The sequence below is a fragment of the Mandrillus leucophaeus genome, unplaced genomic scaffold (assembly GCF_000951045.1).
Source record: "Mandrillus leucophaeus isolate KB7577 unplaced genomic scaffold, Mleu.le_1.0 Scaffold20, whole genome shotgun sequence".
Taxonomy (NCBI): domain Eukaryota; kingdom Metazoa; phylum Chordata; class Mammalia; order Primates; family Cercopithecidae; genus Mandrillus; species Mandrillus leucophaeus.
In genome coordinates, this window is record NW_012102032.1 from 1,945,723 (window position 1) to 1,970,038 (window position 24,316).

General features: G+C 38.1%; 2 protein-coding genes across 5 annotated transcripts in view; one reads left to right on the top strand and one right to left on the bottom strand.

Annotated features, from left to right (window-relative positions):
- Positions 1-5,883, top strand: part of RNFT1 (ring finger protein, transmembrane 1) — a 17,232-nt gene extending 11,349 nt beyond the window's left edge. The window contains exons 5-8 of the mRNA XM_011979255.1: positions 436-594; positions 1,576-1,641; positions 3,989-4,090; positions 5,027-5,883. Coding sequence (XP_011834645.1) covers positions 436-594; positions 1,576-1,641; positions 3,989-4,090; positions 5,027-5,161 — 462 coding nt within the window. The 3' untranslated portion in view covers positions 5,162-5,883. The remainder of the gene's footprint in view (positions 1-435; positions 595-1,575; positions 1,642-3,988; positions 4,091-5,026) is intronic.
- A 1,651-nt stretch (positions 5,884-7,534) lies between these two features.
- The window catches only part of RPS6KB1 (ribosomal protein S6 kinase, 70kDa, polypeptide 1), a 73,092-nt gene continuing 56,310 nt past the window's right edge, over positions 7,535-24,316 (bottom strand). For 3 of the 4 annotated variants that reach the window (XM_011979165.1, XM_011979164.1, XM_011979166.1), the window contains 8 exons: positions 23,696-23,786; positions 23,438-23,528; positions 22,658-22,765; positions 21,704-21,766; positions 21,441-21,518; positions 17,099-17,206; positions 12,586-12,698; positions 7,671-11,562 (listed from right to left, as the gene is read on the bottom strand). In XM_011979165.1, coding sequence (XP_011834555.1) covers positions 11,325-11,562; positions 12,586-12,698; positions 17,099-17,206; positions 21,441-21,518; positions 21,704-21,766; positions 22,658-22,765; positions 23,438-23,528; positions 23,696-23,786 — 890 coding nt within the window. In that variant the 3' untranslated portion in view covers positions 7,671-11,324. Of the gene's footprint in view, positions 11,563-12,585; positions 12,699-17,098; positions 17,207-21,440; positions 21,519-21,703; positions 21,767-22,657; positions 22,766-23,437; positions 23,529-23,695; positions 23,787-24,316 lie in introns of all 4 variants that reach the window. The other variant, XM_011979167.1, reaches the window with a different exon arrangement.

Below are 24,316 nucleotides of genomic sequence, written 5' to 3' on the forward strand. Positions count from 1 at the left end.
GCTGGAGTGCAGTAGTGTGATCTTGGCTCACTGCAACCTCCCAGGTTCATGCAGTTCTCCTGCCTCAGCTTCCTGAGTAGCTGGGATTACAGGTGTCCACCACCACACCCAGCTAATTTTTGTATTTTTAGTAGAATCGGGGTTTCACCATGTTGGCCAGGCTGGTCTCGAACTCCTGACCTTAGGTGATCCGCCTGTCTTGACCTCCCAAAGTGCTGGGAGCCACCATGTCCAGCCTAGAAATTCTTTCAAAGCAGACCACTCAGTGACTGTAATATGTGAGAACCAGCTTGAGGTTCAGTCATAATCATTATGAAGATTAATTTTATAGTTATTTATATTATTGTATCATATACTCAGTGTTCTCAGTCTAGTATTGTTTGTGCTATGTAGTTAAGTAGTTTGGGTAGATCTATTTGTTTTCTTATTTTTTAGGGTTACTGGTACATGCTTTTAGAAGAATTATGTCAATACTACCGAACTTTTGTTCCCATACCAGTTTGGTTTCGCTATCTTATAAGCTATGGGGAGTTTGCTAACGTAACTAGATGGAGTCTTGGGATATTGCTGGCTTTACTCTACCTCGTACTAAAAGTAGGTAACATTACAAATCTTGTCACTGCATGATTCATATTAATGATTACTGATATATACTACTGTTTTCCTCTTTAACAGTTTTATAGTTTATCTTTGTATCACTAGTTTGAAGTAATAGCAGGTTCTATTTCTGTTTAGAAATGGAGAAACAGAAATAGACTATCTTAATCCAGCGGTCCTCAGTTTTCATTGGAGGGAAGGGGAGTAGACTTTCACATAGCATGGATTATCTAAGTAGGGAAAACAAGTGGAATAGAACATACCCATCCTCGGTAGTAACACTGTCATACACATAATTCTTAAACTAGTAGAGTACCTTGCCCTGTTCGCTCCATACCTGTGCCCCTCAACCTAATAATCACTTTCTGAAACTTTAAAATCTAAATGTTGGCCAGACGTGGTGGCTCACGCCTGTAATCCCAGCACTTTGGGAGGCCGAGGTGGGCGAATCACGAGGTCAGGAGTTCAAGACCAGCCTGGCCAACATGGTGAAACCTCATCTCTCCTAAAAATACGAAAAAAACTAGCCAGGCATGGTGGCGGGCGCCTGTAGTCCCAGCTACTCAGGAGGCTGAGGCAGGAGAATTGCTGGAACCTGGGAAGCAGAGGTTGCAGTGAGCTGAAATCATGCCACTGCACTTCAGCCTGGGCGACAGAGTGAGACTCTGTCTCAAAAATAGTAATAAAATCTAAATGTTAAAAACGTGAATCAGATAAAATTACTTTGACTTTGACATAGTTGTTTGTATTTGTCTTGATCAAATTGTTACTCTAGGTGTTTAAATGTACTTCAGCTTGCTGAGATGGCTGAAATCTATAAATTGAATAAAATATTCAGCACAAAATGATTACTTGTAACATATAATGAGCATTAAGTTAATATGAGGATTTGATGTTATGGGGTTTCAGCTTTGGTTTTTGGGTTTAGCAGATAGGACTGTTGAATTAATAAATGATCTCTTACTCTTCCCTTTTCAGCTTTTGGAATTTTTTGGGCATCTGAGAACTTTCAGACAGGTTTTACGAATATTTTTTACACAACCAGTAAGTACTTTTTATCAGTTAAGAAAAACACCTTCACCATTCTTCATTGCTAAAATTTTTTTAGTCCAGCAGTTTTACAAGAATGGATTTCATAAATGGATGATCCTTTTCTTTTACTTTGATGATTTTCTAGTACTTTGGCACTTGGGGCTATAATAATTTAGGAATTTTATCTCTATGATCAGATTCTTGAATCACACATTGACAACCACCTGCTAATTGTTGGAGTGCTTATATATTTGAACTTGTCTCTTGCCCCTTCAATCCATTTGACATTTTTAAGGGCTTGTAAACCCTTAAAAATCTTATGAACTTTTGTTCCTCTTTTTTAATCCACAAATAGGGGCTTTGCGTGTTCCTATTAACTCCTTATTCACCTGTGAAAATCCTTTGACTATAATTTATTGTGTATGTTTAGAAAGCTCATTGCCAAAAATCATGTCTCTTGCAGTTTTCTTACTGGAGCAAATTTCCCCATTGCTCGATTATATGTGCACAAATAAGCTCATGGCATGAAATTTAACAATTGAGACTCTGATGTCATTTATAATATGATTATGTGGTTCTATTGATGTTGCAAATTGTAGTGAAAGGATGTCATAGAGGACCCTAATTTACTACTTAGTAGCCTGAAAGGTTCCCAGTACCTACATGTGGTCACCAGATTTCAGGGTTTGATTCTCAACTTTGCAGTCATTTCACCAGGGCTCAAGGAGACTGACTTAAAAGAATGCCAACAGAGTAATATACTGTAAAAAAAAAAAAAAAAAAGTTTTATGTTTACAAAGTAAACCAGACTAACTGGCCAGGGCATCTTTTCCCTAAGATTAGAGCTAGCAATGTAGAAACAAACTTTGCTACATCCTATGTAAGCTTCTTTCTCTAGACAAGACATAATAAAATTCAGAGAGTTCAGCTTTGTCCAAGTCAGTTCAACTGATGATTATGTGAGCATCAACCATTTTACTATAATTGGTCTTGTAAGATTTGTGCCGAAATACTCTCAAGAAAATACCCTGATATTCTTTCTCTGAGACAAACTATAGAGAGGATATCAGTCATGAATACTTTGATTTGTTCAAGTCTCCTTTACCAGGGCAATGGCAGTTACTATCTGGAGAGGGAGTCTCCAAGATGCCAGATGAGTAATGTTTTAAAAGCTTGTCAGCATAATTATCTGCACATGTACTTTGCTAAATGATACCTTACTGAAGGGAAATTGACACCAAGATCATCTAACAGTATTCTGACTTGTTTCTGAAATCTTTATCACCAGTCTCAAAAAGACCTAACTTTTAATATCTTTTTCCTTTGAGTTTTACTTTGATTTTGATGTTGTTAGCCTGAGACGTTTAGTACAAGAAGTTTACGTAACTTCAGATATGTTAAGTCATGTTTTACCCTCATGACCGTGACTGAACTTGGGTGTTTTTACATCTCTTTAGTTACCTCTTCCCCATCATTTCTACAGAAAGCAGGTTTCATCTGTAACATTTTGATTTCTCCAAATTTCTCTGAGGGTTATTAACGTCACATCTAGTTAATGACTAAGTTCTGAATCTGGTGAGGAAGTTAAAATCTTAGAGACGAGAAACTTGTTATTAGGACATTAGAATTCAAATAATTGCATTTTTGTTCAGTTAGTTTTCACAGTAGTTATTCTACCCAAGCGACATTTACAGTTGCAGTTTCTCTGTAAAACTTTTTCATGTTTAGCACTAAATGCTTTTTATAATTTGGAATAATCTTTAGACCTAGTGGCAGAACACTCTTCAGTGGTCCCTAAGTCTTCTTCATATTGCAGTCACTTGGAGACCTTTCAAATAATAGATTACTGGGTCACATCCCAATATGTCTGGTCCTACTGAATCAATATTGTGTGGAACAGAGGAATCTATTTTTAAAGCAAGCTTTCCACATGAGTTACATTCAGCCAGCCAAGCTCTGGCTGGATTGATTTTATGAACCACTGCTGCAGGTAATAAGTGAGCTCCATTTGGCAGTCCAGGGTCAAATAATACATGGCTATAGATTTTATAATAGTTATGTTTCAGATTGCCTAGTCTCTTAAGCCAGTTATGTTGAATTTGAAGCACTGTCATCCTTTGGAAAGCTAGTAGATCTAACAATCTTCCAAAATCCTATTATGTATTATTTAATGATTTCATCTTGGTACACTCAAGAGGTGGTTCTGTATATGTAGTTCAGCTTTGAAATGTTTGTATCCTTTGGGAAGGTTTTCAAATGCCTGGTTCCAGGGAGATTTGAGAAGTACAGCATCACTTATGTAATTTGAGAACAGGAAAGAAGGAAATTTGTAGATGAACAGAACTTACTATCTTCATAGAGTTATGGAGTGGCTGCCAGCAAGAGACAGTGTTCAGATGTGGATGATATTTGTTCAATATGTCAAGCTGAATTTCAGAAGCCAGTTCTTCTCATCTGTCAGGTAATTACATTTTTAAATTTAAAAACCTAAATACAACACTTTTCTGTGACTTGCAAAAGTCACATTTATGTTTGTTGTAAGGCAAAAAAAAAATCTAGTGTTTAGTGGAATGTAGCATTCAGTGTACATACTAGTAATTTATTCACTATCGGGGATTGGTGGATTGGCTTTGTCCCTTATATTCTGAAAATTTTTATGCAGAGGAGTGTATGAAAGGGAAAAATAATTTAACTGGCAGATTGAATACCAAAGTGATTAAAAAACAGGCTATTTTTATAATTGGATACTAGCCATTTAGAACACCACCATTTGTTACTGGATTGTGGCCCTTTCCTACACTTTATGGCAGTTACTAGTAACTCCAAGACTTTAAGCTGTTATCACACTTAATCTTAAAGGTGTCACCTAAGTATAACTTTTATGGTTAAATGGATGGTACAGCCAGAACACTAGTGCCAATCATACTGCTCTTTGCTTCTTGAATGTCTCATACGTTCTCCATTTTCACAATTGTAAAATGAGGGGATTAGTGCTCTTCAAAATCCCTTTCAGGCTGGACACAGTGGCTCACACCTGTAATCCCAGCACTTTGGGTGGCCCAAGTGGGTGAATCACCTGAGGTCAGGAGTACGAGACCAGCCTGACCAACATGGTGAAACCCTGTCTCTACTAAAAATACAAAAATTAGCTGGGCATGGTGGTGGCAGGCACCTGTAATCCCGGCAAGTTGGGAGGCTAAGGCAGGAGAATCGCTTGAACTTGTGGGGGGCAGAGGTTGCAGTGAGCCGAGATGGCGCCATTGCACTCCGGCCTGGGTGACAGAGCAAGTCTCCAGTCTCCATCTCAAAAAAAAAAAAGAATCCCTTTCATTCCCTACAATGTGATGGATTTAAAATTATTATCAAGTATAAAATCTAATTCTTAATTCCATTACAGCATATATTTTGTGAAGAGTGCATTACCTTATGGTTTAACAGAGAGAAAACATGTCCACTCTGCAGAACTGTGATTTCAGACCATATAAACAAATGGAAAGATGGAGCCACTTCATCACACCTTCAAATATATTAAGTTGTATAAACTATTAAGGCCACAAAATACTAATGTCATTTGGTCATAACTTCTGATAAGGCATCAGAATGATTTTCAGGGCTGCAAGAAAAATGTTTCCAGATGGTTTTAGAATGTAAGACTTATGGTCCAATTCACCAAAAGATTAAATGAAAGAACCCTATTTTAAAATATATATAATGTTCAACCTAATGTATGTGCAACATTTATTCTATTCTAATTATTTGACAGGTAACTGCAGTGTTAAATTGTAAATGTGTTTTCTTAATGTTACCCAAAACAGCAATTTGAAATTAGAACTAGTGGATTTAGAGAACTCAGGTATTCTTTCCTGACATTGTTTTCAGAATAAAGAATATTTTTCATAATATTTTAAGATACATACTATCTAATAGTAGAATTTTGTTCAGCATTGACTTTTATAATTCCCATCCTAAAAATTAATATTTTCATAAAATTTGTATTTTTAAATGAAAATTCTAAATGTTATATTTTATCAGTAACAGATTTTCTAAGTGAAGATTAATTTACTGAGGATGATACATTTTAGTATTGTATTATTCTCTGTAGTAAGACTAGTAATCAGTGAAAATAAATGGATTCATTTTGTCTGTGGACGTCATAAATTCTTCCTGCCGTCAGCTTTAATGTTCATGATCATGCTTTTTGTATAGTACCATGGAGTATCTTGAAGTAACTATTAAAATAATTCATGTGGATTACAAACAGCTGGCTTACTTCATGATTTGAATAGTATAAAAAACATGGTGGCTCACACCTGTAATCCCAACACTTTGGGAGGCAGAGGCAGGAGGACTGCTTGAGCCCGGGAGTTCAAGACCAGCCTGAGCAACATCCCATCTCTATTTTAAAAAAAAAAGAAAAAAGTTTCAAGGCAGATGCCCTAAAATCTTAGAAGAATTGCCCTTATAATTAGTCTTCTCCATAAAAGTTTTGGAATTTTATGCTTGAATCACCATCAATTGGAAGATTAAAGCTTGCACTGAGAGGTGGTCATGAGGTTTTTATAGTGTGGTTTTTTGCGTCTAGGTATTTGTGCAGGGTGTTAGAAAAGGGAATGAAGCACTTTCTCCCCTTGTTACCTCTAAGGAGGAATCTGAAATCTAAAACATGTCTGAAGGGCTGCTAGTGCTTATATCTAAGTTTAGAGTACATCTATCAGTTTGTAGTCGAGGAAAAGGTGGTAGAAAGGAGAACTTAGGAAGCAGAGATAGAAAACAAATTTGCTGTACCGGTAAAACAAAAGCTAATCCAGCACGTGGATTAATAAGGATACTGACCAACTGGTTATAGAAGGCACTTTCATGACTGTATGGCCATCCAAATTGACAAATGAACATTAGCAAGCCTGTACCTTTTTTTCTCCAGGTAAATACTACCACGTTGTAAGGACAACTGTATTCAATCATAGTATATTTCACTTTGTTATCTACTTTGAGACCCACTACAAATATTTAAATGGCTTTGTGGTGATGCTAATAGTTGTATTATTTAGGTATACAGCAGAGGATGGGTGAGAAAAACAATTTGGGATTACAATTCGGCTGTGAAGGATAGCCAAGATGACTTCCTGTTCAAACACAAGAATAGCATTTTACTTCAGCCGTATTACAATACCTATGTAATACATTTGTTTACCCTGTAACTATTCAGACAGTACTGTTTCTTAATGTGATTAAATAACCAAGGAGGTGCATGGTGGGTTTTTTATTTTTTTGGGGAATGCAGTTTACCTATAAATTGAAAAGGGAGAAAATCTAATGGAGCTATGCCATCCAATAACAATGCTGATGAACTGGAAGCATTTCTTCCATCCCTCTATTCCTTCACCTCAAAAAAAGGTAATACAGATTCAGAAACTCATTTATTCTGAATTCAAATCATGACTTCTAAAAGATTGTTTTACCAGTATTGGTATGCTACTATGTTGTATAGCAAGGTAAAATCAGTTTGAGAGCTTCTGTAGAGAAATTCCCTTGGCAAGTGTGGTATAATTACCTCACAGATAAGAAGTGGTTTGTGCAGAATACCCAGCTTACACTGGATATATTGAGACATTAGTTAAAACAGATTTGTTCACTACGTTATTTTGTGCATACACATCAAATTTTCAAATGTAGCTGACCAAGTATGGCTGAACAAATTGTTGATTGTTAGCACACGAAGGTCTTCCTAGAGTTTTTTGTGAAGCTAGCTTTCACGTAGGTTGTTACATGTATTTTTTTTAAGTAAACAATTCGTGTCTACTATCTGACATGAAAATCAAAGATGTGTAACATTTAACATAAAAATCAGTAAACTTGTTACATACTTAAATAGCTTCAATTTCTCAGCAGAACAGCTTTTAACCCATTCCTTACATAGTTTATTTATATGACAATTTGAACACATCTGACATGTTAATGAAAATAAATTTAAACCATTTATACACCTGATATATATACTAATTTCTTCCTATCATAGGATAATAAAAAATAAATCACTTCTATTTTATGTTCATTCAAATTTGCATTTAATTTCTATTTACATTCATTCAATCCGAAATCAAATAATACAGTAAACTAAATACAAGATGAAAAGCAGAAAAGGTGTTACCCTCATAGCACTCCTAATAAGGCAGCTGAAGAATTTTATTTACTGATAGATGCAAAGCCAACTTGGGATAGGAGAAACAATAGTTTAAAGAGCAAACACAAACATAGACGAACCCATCTTTCAGATGTTATTCCAGATAATCCACTGAGATAATACTTGTGCTATAATGTTAAGAATCACACAAGAAAAAGTACTGTATTAATCAGCAACAGACCACAGGTTATGTGTGACAAATACTTTTGTGATAGTTTGTCCAGCTTGCTAGTGTCTACTCCTGTGAAAAAGGTAGATGTTTGGACATTGATGTTTTTGAAAAATTAACCATTTTCAAAGCCTTAAAATCTCTTCTTCATAAATTCAACATTTCTCAAGGGAATAATCTTAGATCTAGCCCTTGTAAGCTAGGAACCATACGATTAACTGAATATTCAAAATAGGTCCTATATTAAATATATAATCCAAGGCTCAGTATATTAATACTATCTAAGATGCATCTTGTTTATAATCATTTATCACCTATAGTAAAGAATGTTGAATTTATGGAATATCATACATGCATCCTCCACCCCTCCCCTCAAATTATCTTCTATCTCAAAAAATAGTATGGAAAAATCCTTCTTGAAGGATTCAAATTAGTTAAGACCATAAAAGGGGAAAAAGGAACGTAATTTTCCTAAAAATCTGGTTCAAAGTTCAATAATTAATACTTTACATTGTTAATCACAGCTGGTTTATAAATCCCAGTTTAGTTATTCTGTAATGCTACAAACCTTATAAAATCAAATTAGTAAACTTCAATTCAGTGATTATATTTTAATTAAAAAACAGCATGTATAAAATAAAAAAATATCCTGTAATAGCTGATTTTAAAGAAAATAATCAAGTGATGAAAAAAAAGCACTTAATCTCTTTTATACACTTACCTGGTATAATCATAACCCTCTTAGAAACTCAAGACTAGTAATATCGACATCATATTTTAAACTATGCTTGGATTTTTACAAATAAATATAGATAAGCCATATTGCATAGGTGTGTGCTTTCTGTCTGTGACACTAATGTGACACTTGACATGTTTTCACAGTCATAGTAGGGATATCCATTTATGAAACAAGTTCTCAATAAACTTTCCACAGCATGGGAAATAAATTTCACTTAATAAATGTGAAGTCAGAAAAACTATGTATTTGTGTGGATGGTAGCTGTGCAATTAATGCTTTTTATGCAGAAAAGTTGCAGTGTTTGCCACTATTGCTGGCACTACTAATTATGAAAATGGTTTAACTGGGGTGGTTATAGCCAACCAATCACAGTGCTCATGTTACTAGCAAATAGGACCTAGGAGGAATATTTTGGTGTATAAGTTTCACTGGAATTTGGTCAGGCAGTCAACACTACAGTTAGTAAACATATTTGAAAACAAGTATTAAGAGTATCACAAGCCATTTACAGTCTGAAATAATGCCTGTACATATCACCATAGCTTTTCGGGTTCTGTTTTTTCAGATATCACAAATTGTCAGAGAACAAGGATCTGCACTTTAAAGTATAATTTCTGCCCTTAATTATTATTGTAGCTTCTAATTTACCAGCAACAGTCATAAAGTTCTCAGTAGGCTGCTGCAATAAGGGAGGAGGGGTAAGAGGGAGTGATTTTTTTTAAAAAGGCTTTCTGTCCAAAGATGAGCTTTTATCTCTTCTTTCAATTATTGCCACAATTGAAAAGGTATATTTCCAATCATTTTTCATGGTTCTGTTTTTGCTTACTGTCACAGGATTTCATCCCATCTCATTTGGGTTGCAATTTCAAAAAGCAAAGCCTTGCTCTTTTCTGACTGAATTCAACATGCATAAAGAATTTTATGGCTTGGATCCTATGGCTCAAAAAGGTTTGAAAACATAGCAAGCAGCATCTATTTAAAAAAATCCTAGGGTTGCAAAATACTACAAATTGACTTTGCACACTCAGACTGAAGACATTATAAAAGACAAAGAAAAACAGGTGATAGAACTCAACTGCAACTGCATGATCATCTATTATACCAGTATGCACTGAAATATATTTTTATAAAGCTCTGCAGATATTAAACCCTTTCACCAGCTAAAGTCATGGAAATGCTCTCTTTAAGGCAGGAAATATTTAAGAAAGGTAAAGTTACCTTTATTTTTATTCTTTGTACCTGTAAATCATTTATGTAGATTTTGTTACAATTTCAAAAACATAGTGTCCTGTTAACATGTTTCCTAAATTAAGTCACTAAGTTTTCTTATTTACTGTGGAAGACATTCATCAAAAGGCCATCAAATATTTTTACAATCAAAAAATGTAGCCCCAGTATAGGAGAAAAAAAAAATAGACCTTTTTTTCTTTTTAAAACTGTTGAGGAAAAAATATAAGGAAAGTAGACAGCAGAAACAGTAGAAAGAAGTAAAACTGAAAATCTTACCAATTTGCTGTAAAGAGATTAGACAGAGAGTGGGCCACAGCAACACCCTCTTCCCCTGGATATCCCTATCTCCCTCACCTTGCCGACCGCAGTATGTATTTTTTATCCTGACTCTCTTTTGTTGTTCTTCAGCCAAAGGCTGAGCACATTTGGCGTCTTGAACCAAATACTGGTATAAAAACAGGTGGCGATTTTTTTTCCAGTGCAATGCAGGCCCGGGACAATGATGAAATGTAGGACATACAACTTATGCCCATTCCAAGGCTTCCAGTTAAGCTTAGCACATAGCAGTACTGCAAGTAGAAATGATTAAATAGATTCTTTTTTGTTTTCTCATATTACAGACAGGTATTGCAGCTGGGTTACTGAAAATAAACCCCAGGTCCACCCCAATCCCTCAAACGAGCCACAGCTGTGGTTAACAATGATTCATTTGCATTTTATTATTTCACCAAGAGAAGAAACAGAAGTTGTCTGGCTTTCTTCACACCAACCAATAATTTCGCATTTTAAAGTTTGGGATGTTTTTCATAATGAGCTGAATCAAAAATCTATTTGAAAAATATATATTTATATAAAAAAAAGATTCAGGTTGTTTGCACGTAAAACATCAATTGGTAAGTTTCTTTTGTCTTTGATTCCAAGTTGCTGGAAAAAGTTTGACCAAGCTTGCATGCTAATTTGTCCTTAGTTGCAAGTATTATAGGCAATTTTGTACTTTGCCTAATGAAAGGATAACCCTTCTTCGACACAATCAGAACTCAACAGTGATTCAGAAGCAACATCCTACCCTTAATACTGTCAGTTTCGAGTCATCAACATGAAAATCCTTGATAAGGTTGAGAAGATGTCGCGAGGAATCAATTACTTGATGTGCCTAAGAGTTCAGCAATACTATTTTGCTTTAAGTTTTTTTTTTTTTTTTGCACCATTGATTGATTTTTTAAAATCCATGTTTATTTTTCCTCTGTCCAAAGTGTTCTATGTAATGACACTGACTCTCTGAAACTGTCATTTTGAGTCTTGTTTCACTTTGCAGGATGCTCACACATCGCCCTCTCCACCTTGTTTGCCTTAAATTCATTAAAAGCATTGCTCTGTCATAGATTCATACGCAGGTGCTCTGGCCGTTTGGAGATCATGGGAAAAGCTTGTTTTTTGTATGGCCCAGAGTTCGGCTGTCGTATTGGAAGTGGTGCCGATGCTTCCCCACTCATTGTCACATCCATCTGCTCTATGCCACTTGTTTCCATTGGGTATTCCACAGGTGTCTGAGGATTTGCTGTGCTGGCCGAAGCACCTCTTCCCCAGAAATCCCCAGGAGAAAATTTGACTGGGCTTTAAGACAAGGAAGAGCTATCATTCATTTATTTAAGGGTCATCTCAACAAGACATATTTCCTTTACATTTAAAGGGAGTGGGGTAATATGACATTTATTTTCGTTTAATTTTATTTTCATGTGGATTAGCACAAAGGCAAAAGTTGAACCATCTCTCGCCCGCCTAGATTAACTGCTAGAATTTCCTAACCAGTCTCTACCTCTACACCTGACCCCCAAACCCCTCAATGATATATATATTTAAATACATATTATATATATATATCATTTTACTCTCCCCTGCTCAAAACAGCTTTCTACTGCATTTAAAATAAAACCCTTTTCCAAACCTCTGCCCTTCTCCTCACTCACCACACACTCCAGGAACAATGATCTCATTTCCAGGAAAAGGACAACTTTTCTCCTCCCTCAGGGCTTTTGCATTTGCTGCTCTTCTGCCTGCAACATTCTTAAACCTTCTATTTTTGTAGGGCTGGCTCTTTCTGTTCACTGCTAGATGTTACTACACCAGGGAGGCCTTTCTCTGACCACTGTGAGTAGAAGCCCCCTTGTTTTTCCTCTGCTGTCTACCACTACATTCCTTTTTCCCCCCTTTTAAATTATAGCACTTAGCACTACTTATATTTTTGTATATCCTTTGTCTATTGTGACTCTCCCACTACATTGTAAGCCTCATCAGGACAGGGACAATTACTGTATTATAGTACTATACACACACACACACAGAACATGCAGCATGCAGTGCTGGTGCTCTTGGTGCACAATAAATGCTGAGTGAATGGATAAAGAGAAACATTTGCCAGTGTGGCTGCTTACTTTCAGGAGGGAAGGTAAACCATATAACATCACAGATTAGTCAGACTAGTCCTTTGCAATGTGAGATACAGATGTTGTGCTTATGTCAACCAAAGAGAACATGACAGTCCTTCATTTATGTAACTTGGCCTAAATTTCTTAAGCAAACACTCTCACTCATAGGTTGTAATAAAAAAAAAAAAAGTGAAAAAAGAGTGTGAAATACCTGACAGGTGTTCGTGGGCTGCCAATAAATCTTCGAGGTGATCGGATTTTTGGTTCAAAGGAAAACTTTTCTTTTACACTTTCAAGTACAGATGGAGCCACATATGTAAAACCCTGAAAGACAGTAACAGTGGACTACAGAATGGCATTTTGCCATATCTCAAGAAAATGGGGTTGTTCAGTCTGACATACCTACACAATGATGCACACCTAAAGCCACCAATGTGTACACTCTCCCACATCCTCAACCTCATTTTTAGACCTGTTAACTTCCTTCCAGCCATTTTGTGAGGCACACACTTCAAGAAAACAGAATTCTATTGAGCCTGATTGCTAGCAAACAAAATTCCACCCTACTGACAGGAACAGAAAAAAAACAGGAAAATTCAGGCTCCATATGAAGATGTTAAATACGGCCAGGCACAGTGGGTCACGCCTGTCATCCCAGCACTTTGGGAGGCCAAGGCGGGCAGACCACCTGAGGTCAGGAGTTCAAACCAGCCTGGCCAATGTGGGGAAACACCGTCTCTACTAAAAATACAAAAATTAGCCATGCATGGTGGTGCACGCCTATAATCCCAGCTACCTGGGAGGCTGAGGCAAGAGGATCACTTGAACCTGAGAGGCAGAGGTTGCAGTGAGCAGAGATCGCAACACTGCATTCTAGCCTGGGCAACAGAGCAAGACTCCATCTCAAAAATTTAAAAAAAAAAAAGATGTTAAATACTAGGAGAAATATAAAGAAACTTCTAGTGTTTCTAGCCACAGGCATGTAAGCAATTAAGTTTATCACCCCAAAACAGTTTCTCATAATTAGGCCAAAGTAAAAACAATTTTCTGACTTGGCATCAAAGTCAGATCTTGTGATCTTTCTGGTTTTATGCCAATGATTAGACAGAATTTGTGTTTTGTTTTGTTTTAAGAGATGGGGTATCCCTATATTGCCCAGGCTGGAGTGCAGTGGTGATATCGTAGCTCACTGCAGCCTCAAACTCCTGGAGCCAAGCTATTCTCCCACCTCAGCCCCTCAAGTAGCTGGGACTATATAGGCATGTGTGATCTCTGCCCAGCTAGAATTTGGTATTTTCTTGATGAATAAGTATCAACATTTCAAAACCTTTCAGTTGTAATAGGCAAAAATGCAGTTCTGTTCATTTTAGTTCTCTCTTGGACCTTACTATTAGGCTACCAGCTGTCATTTCTCTAGCTGTCAATGTTCATTCTTTTAACCGTCTTCACCTATCTTCTATTTATTAAAATCTATGAGTAAGCATTATGTGTTACAATAAATAAGACTCAACAAAGCTCTGAGTGAAGGCCCAAAGAGTGAGGTGCAATTCTGAAGTGCATATGAATTGTGACAGTTATATGTGAACTTCAGAAAATAACTTTACAAACGTTCTAGTGAACTAAAGCTGTAACTATCATGAGGTACAGGCTGTGCCTTAATCATCTTTGAATTTCCTCTAATGTGATGGGGTCTTACAACAGGAATTGAATATTTGTTGAAATGAGGTTGCTAGAACCACATTATCCAGATAAGTGGGATATCACTATATGTGTGTGTGTGTGTGTGTGTGTATATGTGTGTCTCTGTGTGTGTGTATATATATATATATATTTTTTTTTTTTTTGAGATGGAGTCTCGCTCTGTCGCCCAGGCTGGAGTGCAGTGAGGGGCATGACCTTGGCTCACTGTAACCTCCACCTCCCAGGTTCAAGCGATTCTCCTGCCTCAGCCTTCCCAGTAGCTGGGACTACAGCCATCACGCCTGGCTAATTTTTGTCTTTTTAGTAGAGACGGGTTTTCACCATTTGGCCAGGCTGGTCTGGAACTCCTGACATTGTCATCCACCCACCTCAGCCTCCCAAAGTGCTGGGATTATAGGCGTGACCCACTGCGCCCAGCCTATTTTTTTATTAATGTTTAAAGAGAGCTACTTTATGTACAGAATTCTGGCTACAACCTAACAAATGAATTGTTCTGTTCATCAGTTAGCCAATTTAAGTAATTATGAAAAGCTCAATAATACCGTAATTGGCAATGAAAGCTTCAATATCTCACTTTTACCGCCACAACTTTGGATTTCTTGGTAGCTAAATAAAATGCTTCTATTTTGTGGGTGAAAAACTGTCACATAAGTTGAAATTCTGCAATGTCCAATTGAGGAAAAGGTCTCTATTTTAAATCAAAGGTATAAATTCCACATCTGTAGTACATGAGAGAAAAAAAAAATGCCAAAATTAAAGTGATTCATGCCCACTTCCCTAACTGAACCTAAGATTTTACTAACAGAGATGCCGTAACTTTGATCATGCACCATCAAACTTGAATTTAAAACCATGCATGCACTCACTCATCTTTTATCTCTTATGTAATTAATACTGTAAGATTATATTTTTGCCTATGTGCTCTATATTACTAATTTATAGGACTATTACTATTCAGTGTTGTTTACTCAAACTATACTATACACAACTTTTGCATTCCATGCTAACTTTATTTTTTTGAGACAGAGTCTCGCTCTGTCGCCCAGGCTGGAGTGTAGTGGCCGGATCTCAGCTCACTGCAAGCTCCGCCTCCCGGGTCTATGCGATTCTCCTGCCTCAGCCTCCTGAGTAGTTGGGACTACAGGCGCCCGCCACCTCGCCCAGCTAGTTTTTTGTATTTTTTTAGTAGAGACGGGGTTTCACCACGTTAGCCAGGCTGGTCTCGATCTCCTGACCTCGTGATCCGCCCGTCTCGGCCTCCCAAAGTGCTGGGATTACAGGCTTGAGCCACCGCACCCGGCAACTTTATTTTTTTTAATTATTTTTTTTTGATACGGAGTCTCACTATTGCTCTGGCTGGAGTGCAGTGGCATAATCTTGGCTCCTGCAAACCTCTGCCTTCCGGGTTCAAGTGATTCTCCTGCCTCAGCCTCCCAAGTAGTTGGTACCACAGGTGCATGCCACCACACCCAGCTAATTTTTGTATTTTTAGTAGAGACAGGGTTTCACCATGTTGGCAAGGCTGGTCTCGAACTGCTGACCTTAAGGTTATAGGCGTGAGCCACCCTGCCCCAACTCCATGTGAACTTTAGAGCTTATTTCCCATCCCATAAGATACAACACTACTTCTATTACATAGTGAGCAGTGTGGGGAAGAAAAGCTTGAGAATTAAGTTAGTGACAAATCCAGTGAACTCAAAAACAGGGAAAAAAACACTCCTAAACAATTATTTTACCCATGTTCTGTTATCCCTAGAGGTAGTCCAAAAAGGAATGACAAAAGAAATAAAAGGATACAAAATGAGATAGATGTTCATGTGACATATTAAATACAGTAATAAAATCAACAAGCATGTGATATTTGAGCAAAATAGTATGCATTCATGGTCATCCGATATAAATCCATCATTTCTGTTGGCCAATATCAAAAACCTTTACTTTTCTGAGGAGACAAGCTATAAATCTATACAGGCATTTCTATGATGAGAATTCACTATTACATATGAACCAATATATTTTGATGTCAAATATTCACAATTAATGTTAAAAAATCCTCTACTTGGCCGGGCGCGGTGACTCATGCCTGTAATCAGGTGGGTGGATCACGAGGTCAAGAAATCGAGATCATCCTGGCTCACATGGTGAAACCCTGTCTCTACTAAAAATACAAAAATTAACTGGGCGTGGTGACACGCACCTTTAGTCCCAGCTACTCGGGAGGCTGAGACAGGAGAATCACTTGAACTCAGGAGGCAGAGGTTGCAGTGAGCTGAGATCGCACCACCGCACTCCAACCTGGCGACAGAGCAAGACTCTGTCTCAAAAAAAAAAAAAAAATCCCCTACTTAAGAGTACCAAAAATAGGGCCAGGAATGATGGTTCATGCCTATAACTGTGGCACTTTGGGAAGCCAAGGTGGGAAGATAGCTTGAGTCCAGGAGTAAAATAGTGAGACTCTGTCTCTACAAAAAAAAAAAAAAACTTAACTGGATGTGGCACACACCTGTAGTCCAGGTACTCACGAGGCTGAAATGGGTGGATCACTTGAGCCTGGGAGGTCAAGGCTGCAGAGAACTGTGATCATACCACTATACCCTATACCTAAGCCTGGGCTACAAGGTGAGACCCTGTCTAAAAAAAAAAAAGGGATACCAAAAATCTACAGCTGTTTCAGGAATAAAATACATGTAGTTAGTGTGAGGTTTTTCTCCCCACTGCTATGACTAATTTTTGGTTGAGATGCTAAGCCAAACACCATTTTAAGTCTGTGGCCCAACCAAAAAAGGGAATCATACTCTCCAAAGAATTGCACATTCCCACCCTAATTGCTAAAATAAAATGTTGGATTATGAAAATCAATTTTGGTAGGTATCAGTAAGTTTTAAGGGCATCGCTAATGAAAAAAAAAAAGTGGACCCGGTTACCTACATGAACTGCAAAGCAGGCAAACTGAATTTTCTTATCCAAGAGCCCATCCTCATACTTAAAATTTCCTATGACTACATGGAAATTGTTTCACTTACCAGAAAGACCTGATTGGCACTTTCACTGAGAGTTGAGTCATCTGGGCTGTCGACAGGTGTCTGACGTGTAAACTTGGAATCAAACTGACTTACATCCTCTTCAGATTGCTTTATACAAACAAAATAATTTAGAAAATAATAAATAGTCCATATTACATCAATCAAATGCACTGTAAGCTCTGGGAGCTCTTTTCGCAGGGGTTAACTATAATAAAGTATTAGAATAGTCTTAGCAGGCACAGAATGAAGAAAAAAATGCAGGTGGAAAGTACTGAGTCAAATTACATCTTCAAATCTTAAACTTGCACTCTAATAGATTTTAGTATAGAGTTATTCCTATTAAAAATGAGAATATATCGACTGGGCATGGTGGCTTACGCCTGTAATCCCAGCACTTTGGGAGGCTGAGGCAGGCGGATCACAAGGTCAGGAGTTCAAGACTAGCCTGGCCAACATAGCGAAACCCCGTCTCTACTAAAAATGAAAAAAATTAGCCAGGCATGGTGGTGTGCTCCTGTAATCCTAGCTACTTGGGAGGCTGAGGCAGGAACCTGGGAGGCAGAGGTTGCAGCAAGCAGAGATCGTGCCACTGCACACCAGCTCAGGTGACAGTGCGAGAGTCTGTCTCAATTTAAAAATAAAAGTGAATATATCGAGCTCAAAACAAGCTGGAAAAAATGTTAATATCAATTTCCCGTCTCACAAAGCTTCATTGTGCCTAGTCCACTGGCTAAATCCCTGTTTAGAGATAATTAGTTCAGTTGGCTACTGCAGGTTTGTAATAAACCTGAAAAACTCCTGAAGCAGAGTTAAAACATGAATAACACTGGTGAGATGCTCCAGTTAAAGTTTCTTCCCACAGCGTGTTTCATTCCTTTAGAAATCTAAAGGAGCAAAAATAATTTTCTATTCCGCATGGTTTGTAAGTTATATTTCCCTGTGAAAGTATAGTTATCACTTCAGTTCTAACCATGAGATTCATTTATTTAATTCCTTCTCTCCCAAAATATCTGGTTAGACTCTTGGGCCAAATGTAGGAAGTAAATAATAATTTAGAATATCTGACTTCATACTAAAAGGTGACCACACTGACCTTATAATTCTCCCAGAGCCCAGACTGTGAACCGCACTCCCTGGAGGAACGGCTGATTCCAGGTGTGGGGAAGTGCACAAGATAAGCATAGAACACCAGTTTCCTTATTTTGCTCTCTGGTACAACACCAGCCCATGTGCTCATGTCAAAAGGACTCAGAAACCAACATGAAGATGCACCCAGCATTCACTGCACCCAGCATTCAACAAAGGGAAAAATTGAGCATCAATTATAACTGCCAGGCGTGGTGGCTCACGCCTATCATCCCAACACTTCGGGAGGCAGAGGCAGGTGGATTGCTTTTGAGCTCAGGAGTTGATGACCAGCCTGGTGAACATGGCAAAATGCCGTCTCTACCAGAAACACAAAAATTAGCTGGGCATGGTGGTGCACCTGTGGTCCCTGCTACTCAAGAGGCTGAGGTGGGAGGATTGCTGGAGGCCGGGAAGTCAAGGCTGCAGTGGGCAGAGATTACACCACTGCACTACGGCTTGGGTGACAGAGTAAGACCCTGCCTCAAAACAATAAATGAATAAATAAAATGAATAAATGAATCAATAAAAATAAAAATAACTGCAATGAAATGAAATACAAATATGTTAAAAGGTGTAAGTTCATAATATACTAAAAAAGAAAAAAAATACACAAAGTTCATTGGTCAATTTTGGGAGATGCTAGGGAACTAATTCATTATTTTGAAAACTAGGAAAGAATCAAACATACATCCTGCCTTTCCTGTATGAACTATACCTTGAGTAACTAACTGATCAAAGAGTTTCTCTTTATGAAGAATTCGAGCTAACAAAGAAAGAAGAAATAACAGAATCAGACCATTTCACAAACACCTGATGAAATTATAAAAGTAGGCCAGAGTTTCTCAACCTCAGTGCTACTGACATTTCAGGCCTATTAATACTTCGCTGTGCTGACTCTTACCCCTAAAGGTGCCTCAGCATTCCCTCCCCCAAGCTGTGACAATCAGTGTATCTCCAGACATTGCCAAATTACCCTGGTAGTGAAATGCTGACACAGGCAATGATCAGTGATCACTAACATCACAAAAAAGAAACAACAAAAAACTATACATTATGCCTCCTGATCAAAGCATGCAATACTGAGAGTTTAATCTGAATCAGATCAACCACCTAAATTTAACTACCAGTTTTTGGAAGTTCAGGGAACAGATGAACATGGTCAATGAAACTACGGGGATAATATCAACGAAATCAAAATTTGAGGATTCTACAGGACAAATGACCCGGTTTCGTCAGTAAATCACAAGGGGAATCTGTAAATGACAAGAGACCTAAGAGACATAGTAACCAAGTTATATACAGACCTTGATTAAATCCTCACAAACAGGACGAGAAAAAAATAAGGGAACAACAACAAAAAAAATTAAGTGGGGAAACACAGGGAAACCTCATCTCTAGAAAAATTTAAAAAACTAGCTGGGTGTGGTGATACACCCCTGTGGTCCCAGCTATACGGGAGGATCCCTTGAGCCTGGGAGGTTGAGGCTGCCATGAGCCACGATCATTCCACTGCACTCCAGCCTGGGCAACAGAGAAAGATCCTATCTCAAAAAAAAAAAAAAAAACAAAAAAAAACTGGGCAAACTGTCAACTTCTGAGGTGTGATGCTGGGATGGCAGTTATGTTTAAACAAGATGACCTAATCATTTTTTAAGCTGGGCGGTAGATGTATGACAGTTATCCTCCTTACAATTGTCTGTTGTTTTTTAAAGTGGGTCACATTAGCTCCATGACCAAAAAATAATCACCATCATCTCCTCCTTCTCCACCTACATCCCAAGGAATGGAAAAAGAAACTGTATTTTCTCAGATTCTGAGGTGGGAGAAAGACAATAACTAACATACTAACTCATTTACTCAAAAACATATTGCTATGGGTTGAAGCGTGTGCCTTACCCACCCCCCCAAAAATTTCGTATGTTGAAATTCTAACCTCTAGTTCCTCAGAATGTGACCTTATTTGGAAAGGGTTATTGCAGATGTAATTAGTGAAGATGAGGTCCTACTGGAGTAGAGAGGAACCCTAATCCAATATGCCTGGTATCCTTATAAAAAGGGGAAATTTGGCCACAGATATGCACACAGGTAGAACACCATGTGAACATGAAGGCAGAGATCCGGGTGATGCACCTACAAGCCAAAGAATGACAGAGATTACCAGCAAACCACCAGAAGCCAGGGGAGAGGCAAGGAACATACAGTTCCTCACAGTCGTCAAAGAAACCAACTCTAACAACGTGATGTAGAACTTCTAGTCTCCAGATCTATGAGATAATAAATTTCTGTTGTCTCAGCCACCCGGTTTGTGGTACTTTGTTGCAGCAAGCCTAGCAAACGAATGCACATCTATTCTATAGTTTGAAGAAAAAATTCCCAGAGAATCATATTTAAAATGGTTAAATTAAGCAAAATAAAACCAGAAAAAGAAAAGTACCAACTACCTGAAATATTTAATGTCTTAGGTAACTGACTTAAAAATAGCTAATACAGTCAATTGCCACTGGCTTTAGTTCTTTAAAAAACAGTACAAAAATAAAAGATGTTTGGCTGGGTGCAGAAGCTCACACATGTAATCCCAGCACTTTGAGAGGCTGAGGTGAGTGGATCACTTGAGCCCAGGAGTTCGAGACAAGCCTGGGAGACATGGCAAAACCCTGTTTCTATAAAAAATACAAAAATATTAGCCAGACATGGTGACAGCTATAGTCACAGCTATTCGGGAAGCTGAGGTGGGAGACTCACGTGAGCCTGGGGAGGTCAAGGCTGCATTGAACTGTGATCGTGCTACTGCACTCCATCCTGGGTGACCAAGTGAGACTCCGTCTCAAAATAAAATAAAATAAATAAAAACAAAGATGCTAAAGAGATGATAAACCAGAGATCTTTGCACTGCTAATAAAAATAATGTTTCTGTCTGCTCTGAGATTTTTCTTATTCTAAAAAAATACCAAGTGATCCTCCTGCCTCAGCCTCGAAAGTAGGATGGGACTTACAGGTACATGGCACATCACCCAGTAGAGTCTCTACTAAAAATTTTAAGTCTCTACTAAAAATACACACTTTTAAATGTTTTGTAGATATGGAGCCTTGTTATGTTGCCCATGCTGGTCTTGAACTCCTGGCCACAAACAATCCTCCCACCTCGGCCCTTTAAAGTTTTGGGATTACAGGCATGAGTCACTGCACCCAATTATATGCTTTCATGTATACTTACCAACAGAGGTTTAAAGGGGGGCTCCACCTTTCGAGCCAGAAGTTCTTCCCAGTTAATGTGTCTAAAGAATGGATGAGCCTAGGAAAAAAAAGCAGAAAGAAAAGTTGAGGGGAATAGACTTTGCTGGATTGAGAAACTAATCACCTTTTTGAAGTTACAAGTCACAAAATAAGCTAAACTTATAAGCAACTACATATAACCCTCAGAAATACATAAAACTAGTATTATCTTCCCCACAAAACACCAAAGATGCCAAACCCTACTTGAACTTCTCCAGCGTCCCCAGGACCAGCTCCCAGACGAGAAGCAGCATTTCTTTTCAGCAGCTTGAAAGAGGGAAAAAAAGCCTGGGTAAAGAACCTTAGTCGAACTGATTTCTTTTTTTTCCTTTTTAGGCTTTGCTTGTCTACTTTGCCTTGAGAAAATATAGTTTATTGGCCAGGCACAGTGGCTCATGCCTGTAATCCCAGCATTTTGGGAGGCTGAGGCAGGTGGTTCACCTGAGGTTGGGAGTTCGAGACCAGCCTGGTCAACATGGTGAAACCCCTTCTCTACTAAAGATACAAAAACTAGCCTGGCGTAGTGGTACGTGCCTGTAATCCCAGCTACTAGGGAGACTGAGGCAGGAGAATCACTTGAACCTGGGAGGCGGAGGTTGCAGTGAGCCAAGGTCATGCCATTGCACTCCAACCTGGACAACAAAGCAAGACTCCATCTCAGAAAAAAAAGAAAATATAGTTTACTAATTACTACCGAATATTGTTTAAGGGTCTGTAATCCCAGCACTTTGGCAGGTCAAGGCAGGTGGATCACCTGAGGTCAGGAGTTCCAGACCAGTCCGACCAACATGGTAAAACCCTGTCTCTACTAAAAATACAAAAATTAGCCGGGCATGGTGGCAGGTGCCTGTAATCCCAGCTACTCGAGAGGCTGAGGCAGGAGAATCGCTTGAACCTGGGAGACTGAGGTTGCAGTAAGCCAAGATCGCACCACTGCACTCTAGCCTGGGTGACAGAGCAAGACTCTGTCTCAAAAAAAAGAACTAAAAAAAGAATATGAAAAGAAATAAACAAATCTGTACTTCGCGTTCAAAAATGAAAGACTTTTTTTGTTCAATATTTATATATGACTCTTTATTCAAAACATACATTAAATTCTATCTGGTTAAATCCTAGTCATTGAATCTTACAGTGTCAGTGACTATTTAAGAACCTTACCTTTTTAAGCAGATCTCTGGCTTCTTGCGTGAGGTAGGGAGGCAAATTGAGTTTACATTTGAGGATTTTGTCAATTGTTTTCTTTCTGTTCTCCCCAGTGAATGGGGGCTAAGAGTAGAAGACAAGTGAAAAATATTAGCAGGGAGTGAAAAATATTAGTATATAAGAAACAAATTTTAAATAACAATATTATCCATTTCCTGAATTAGTTATGCATGGAGATCAGAAATGTATGCTGTGAAATAGGCTAACTGCTCAAGACCTTTATTTTGTTTTAGAGACAGGGTCTCGCTATGTTGTCAAGGCTAGATTCTATTAATAATCCTTAGCTCAAATGATCCTCCTGCCTCAGCCTCCTGAGTAGCTTGGGCTACGGGCACGCACCACTGTGCCCGGCAGAAGTGCAGTTTTTAAGCAACAGGACAGAGGAAGTAGCAGTGTCCTGGAAGGAAGCCTGTGTTTCCACCATTAACTTGCTGTGTGATAATAAGTGAGCTATGTGATTTTATGCTTCAGTTTCTCCATTTATAAAATAAGGACATTATCTGTTCAACATCTATTTCAGAGGCCTGCCATGACATAGATCATTTAAATGAAAATGTTTCTGAAAGTATGGGATCCCATATAATCATAAAGCATTATTAGTGTTAAACTGCTAATAACAAATCTCTGGGCTTTGAAAACTCCACTGGTAACATTTTCCGAAAGCACAGGACAGGTCTCTTGCTACAGTGACTCAGCACAGACCATAATACATGCAGCTTTTAACTGTGCACCTACTGCTCCAGTCAGCATGTCATACATTAATGCTCCCAAACTCCACCAATCCACAGCACGATTGTGGCCACTTCTCATCAAGATTTCAGGGGCCCTACAATGAGAAAAATAATATGCTTAAAACTTCACCCATTTGCATATCATCTGAATTAGAATTTTAAAAACAATATACAGAGTCAATGAGGGTACAGAAAACAGATACTATTCCTTAAAAGAGGTAAAATTAGCTCCCAAACCAATTATGCTTAACATGCAGCTCACATGTATTCTATTGTTCCACAAAATGTGTGTGTGACTGTTCCATCATGAATAGATTCTTTGCATAGTCCAAAGTCTGTTAGTTTCACATGACCTACAATGAAAGATTACAGCATGATTATTCTCAGAATTCCAAGTATGGGCAGTGTTTGAACATGTCACATAACACCTTAATCTATCCTTCCATTTAACTTTTCTTGCCTCAAACTTTTCTCGCAGATGACAAGAACAAGGTACCATCCATAAAATGGGATGCTAACTGTTTAAGGCTAGGGCAAAGTCACCTTTTGCCAATGATATAATCTATCTAGTAAAGAGAAAACAAATATAGAGAAAAAAGTGAAATAACCTGCCTAAGGCTCTAGCTTTAAGTATACACAGAATCCTCTACCATCCCGAAAAAGAAAAATCCTGGGAAAACTGTTTTATGAAGTCTAGTTTAAGTACACAGACCCCAATAAACATATTCTATACCTTTGTGAGACAGTACTTCAGATATATAGCTTTTATCACAGTGAACTGTGAAGAGTTCTGAAAATCGTCTCAGAAAGTCACTATAACAAGGTAGCTCACTCTGCCCAATGCTACCAATTAGGGGAAAGAAATAAAATTGCTAGATAGTAC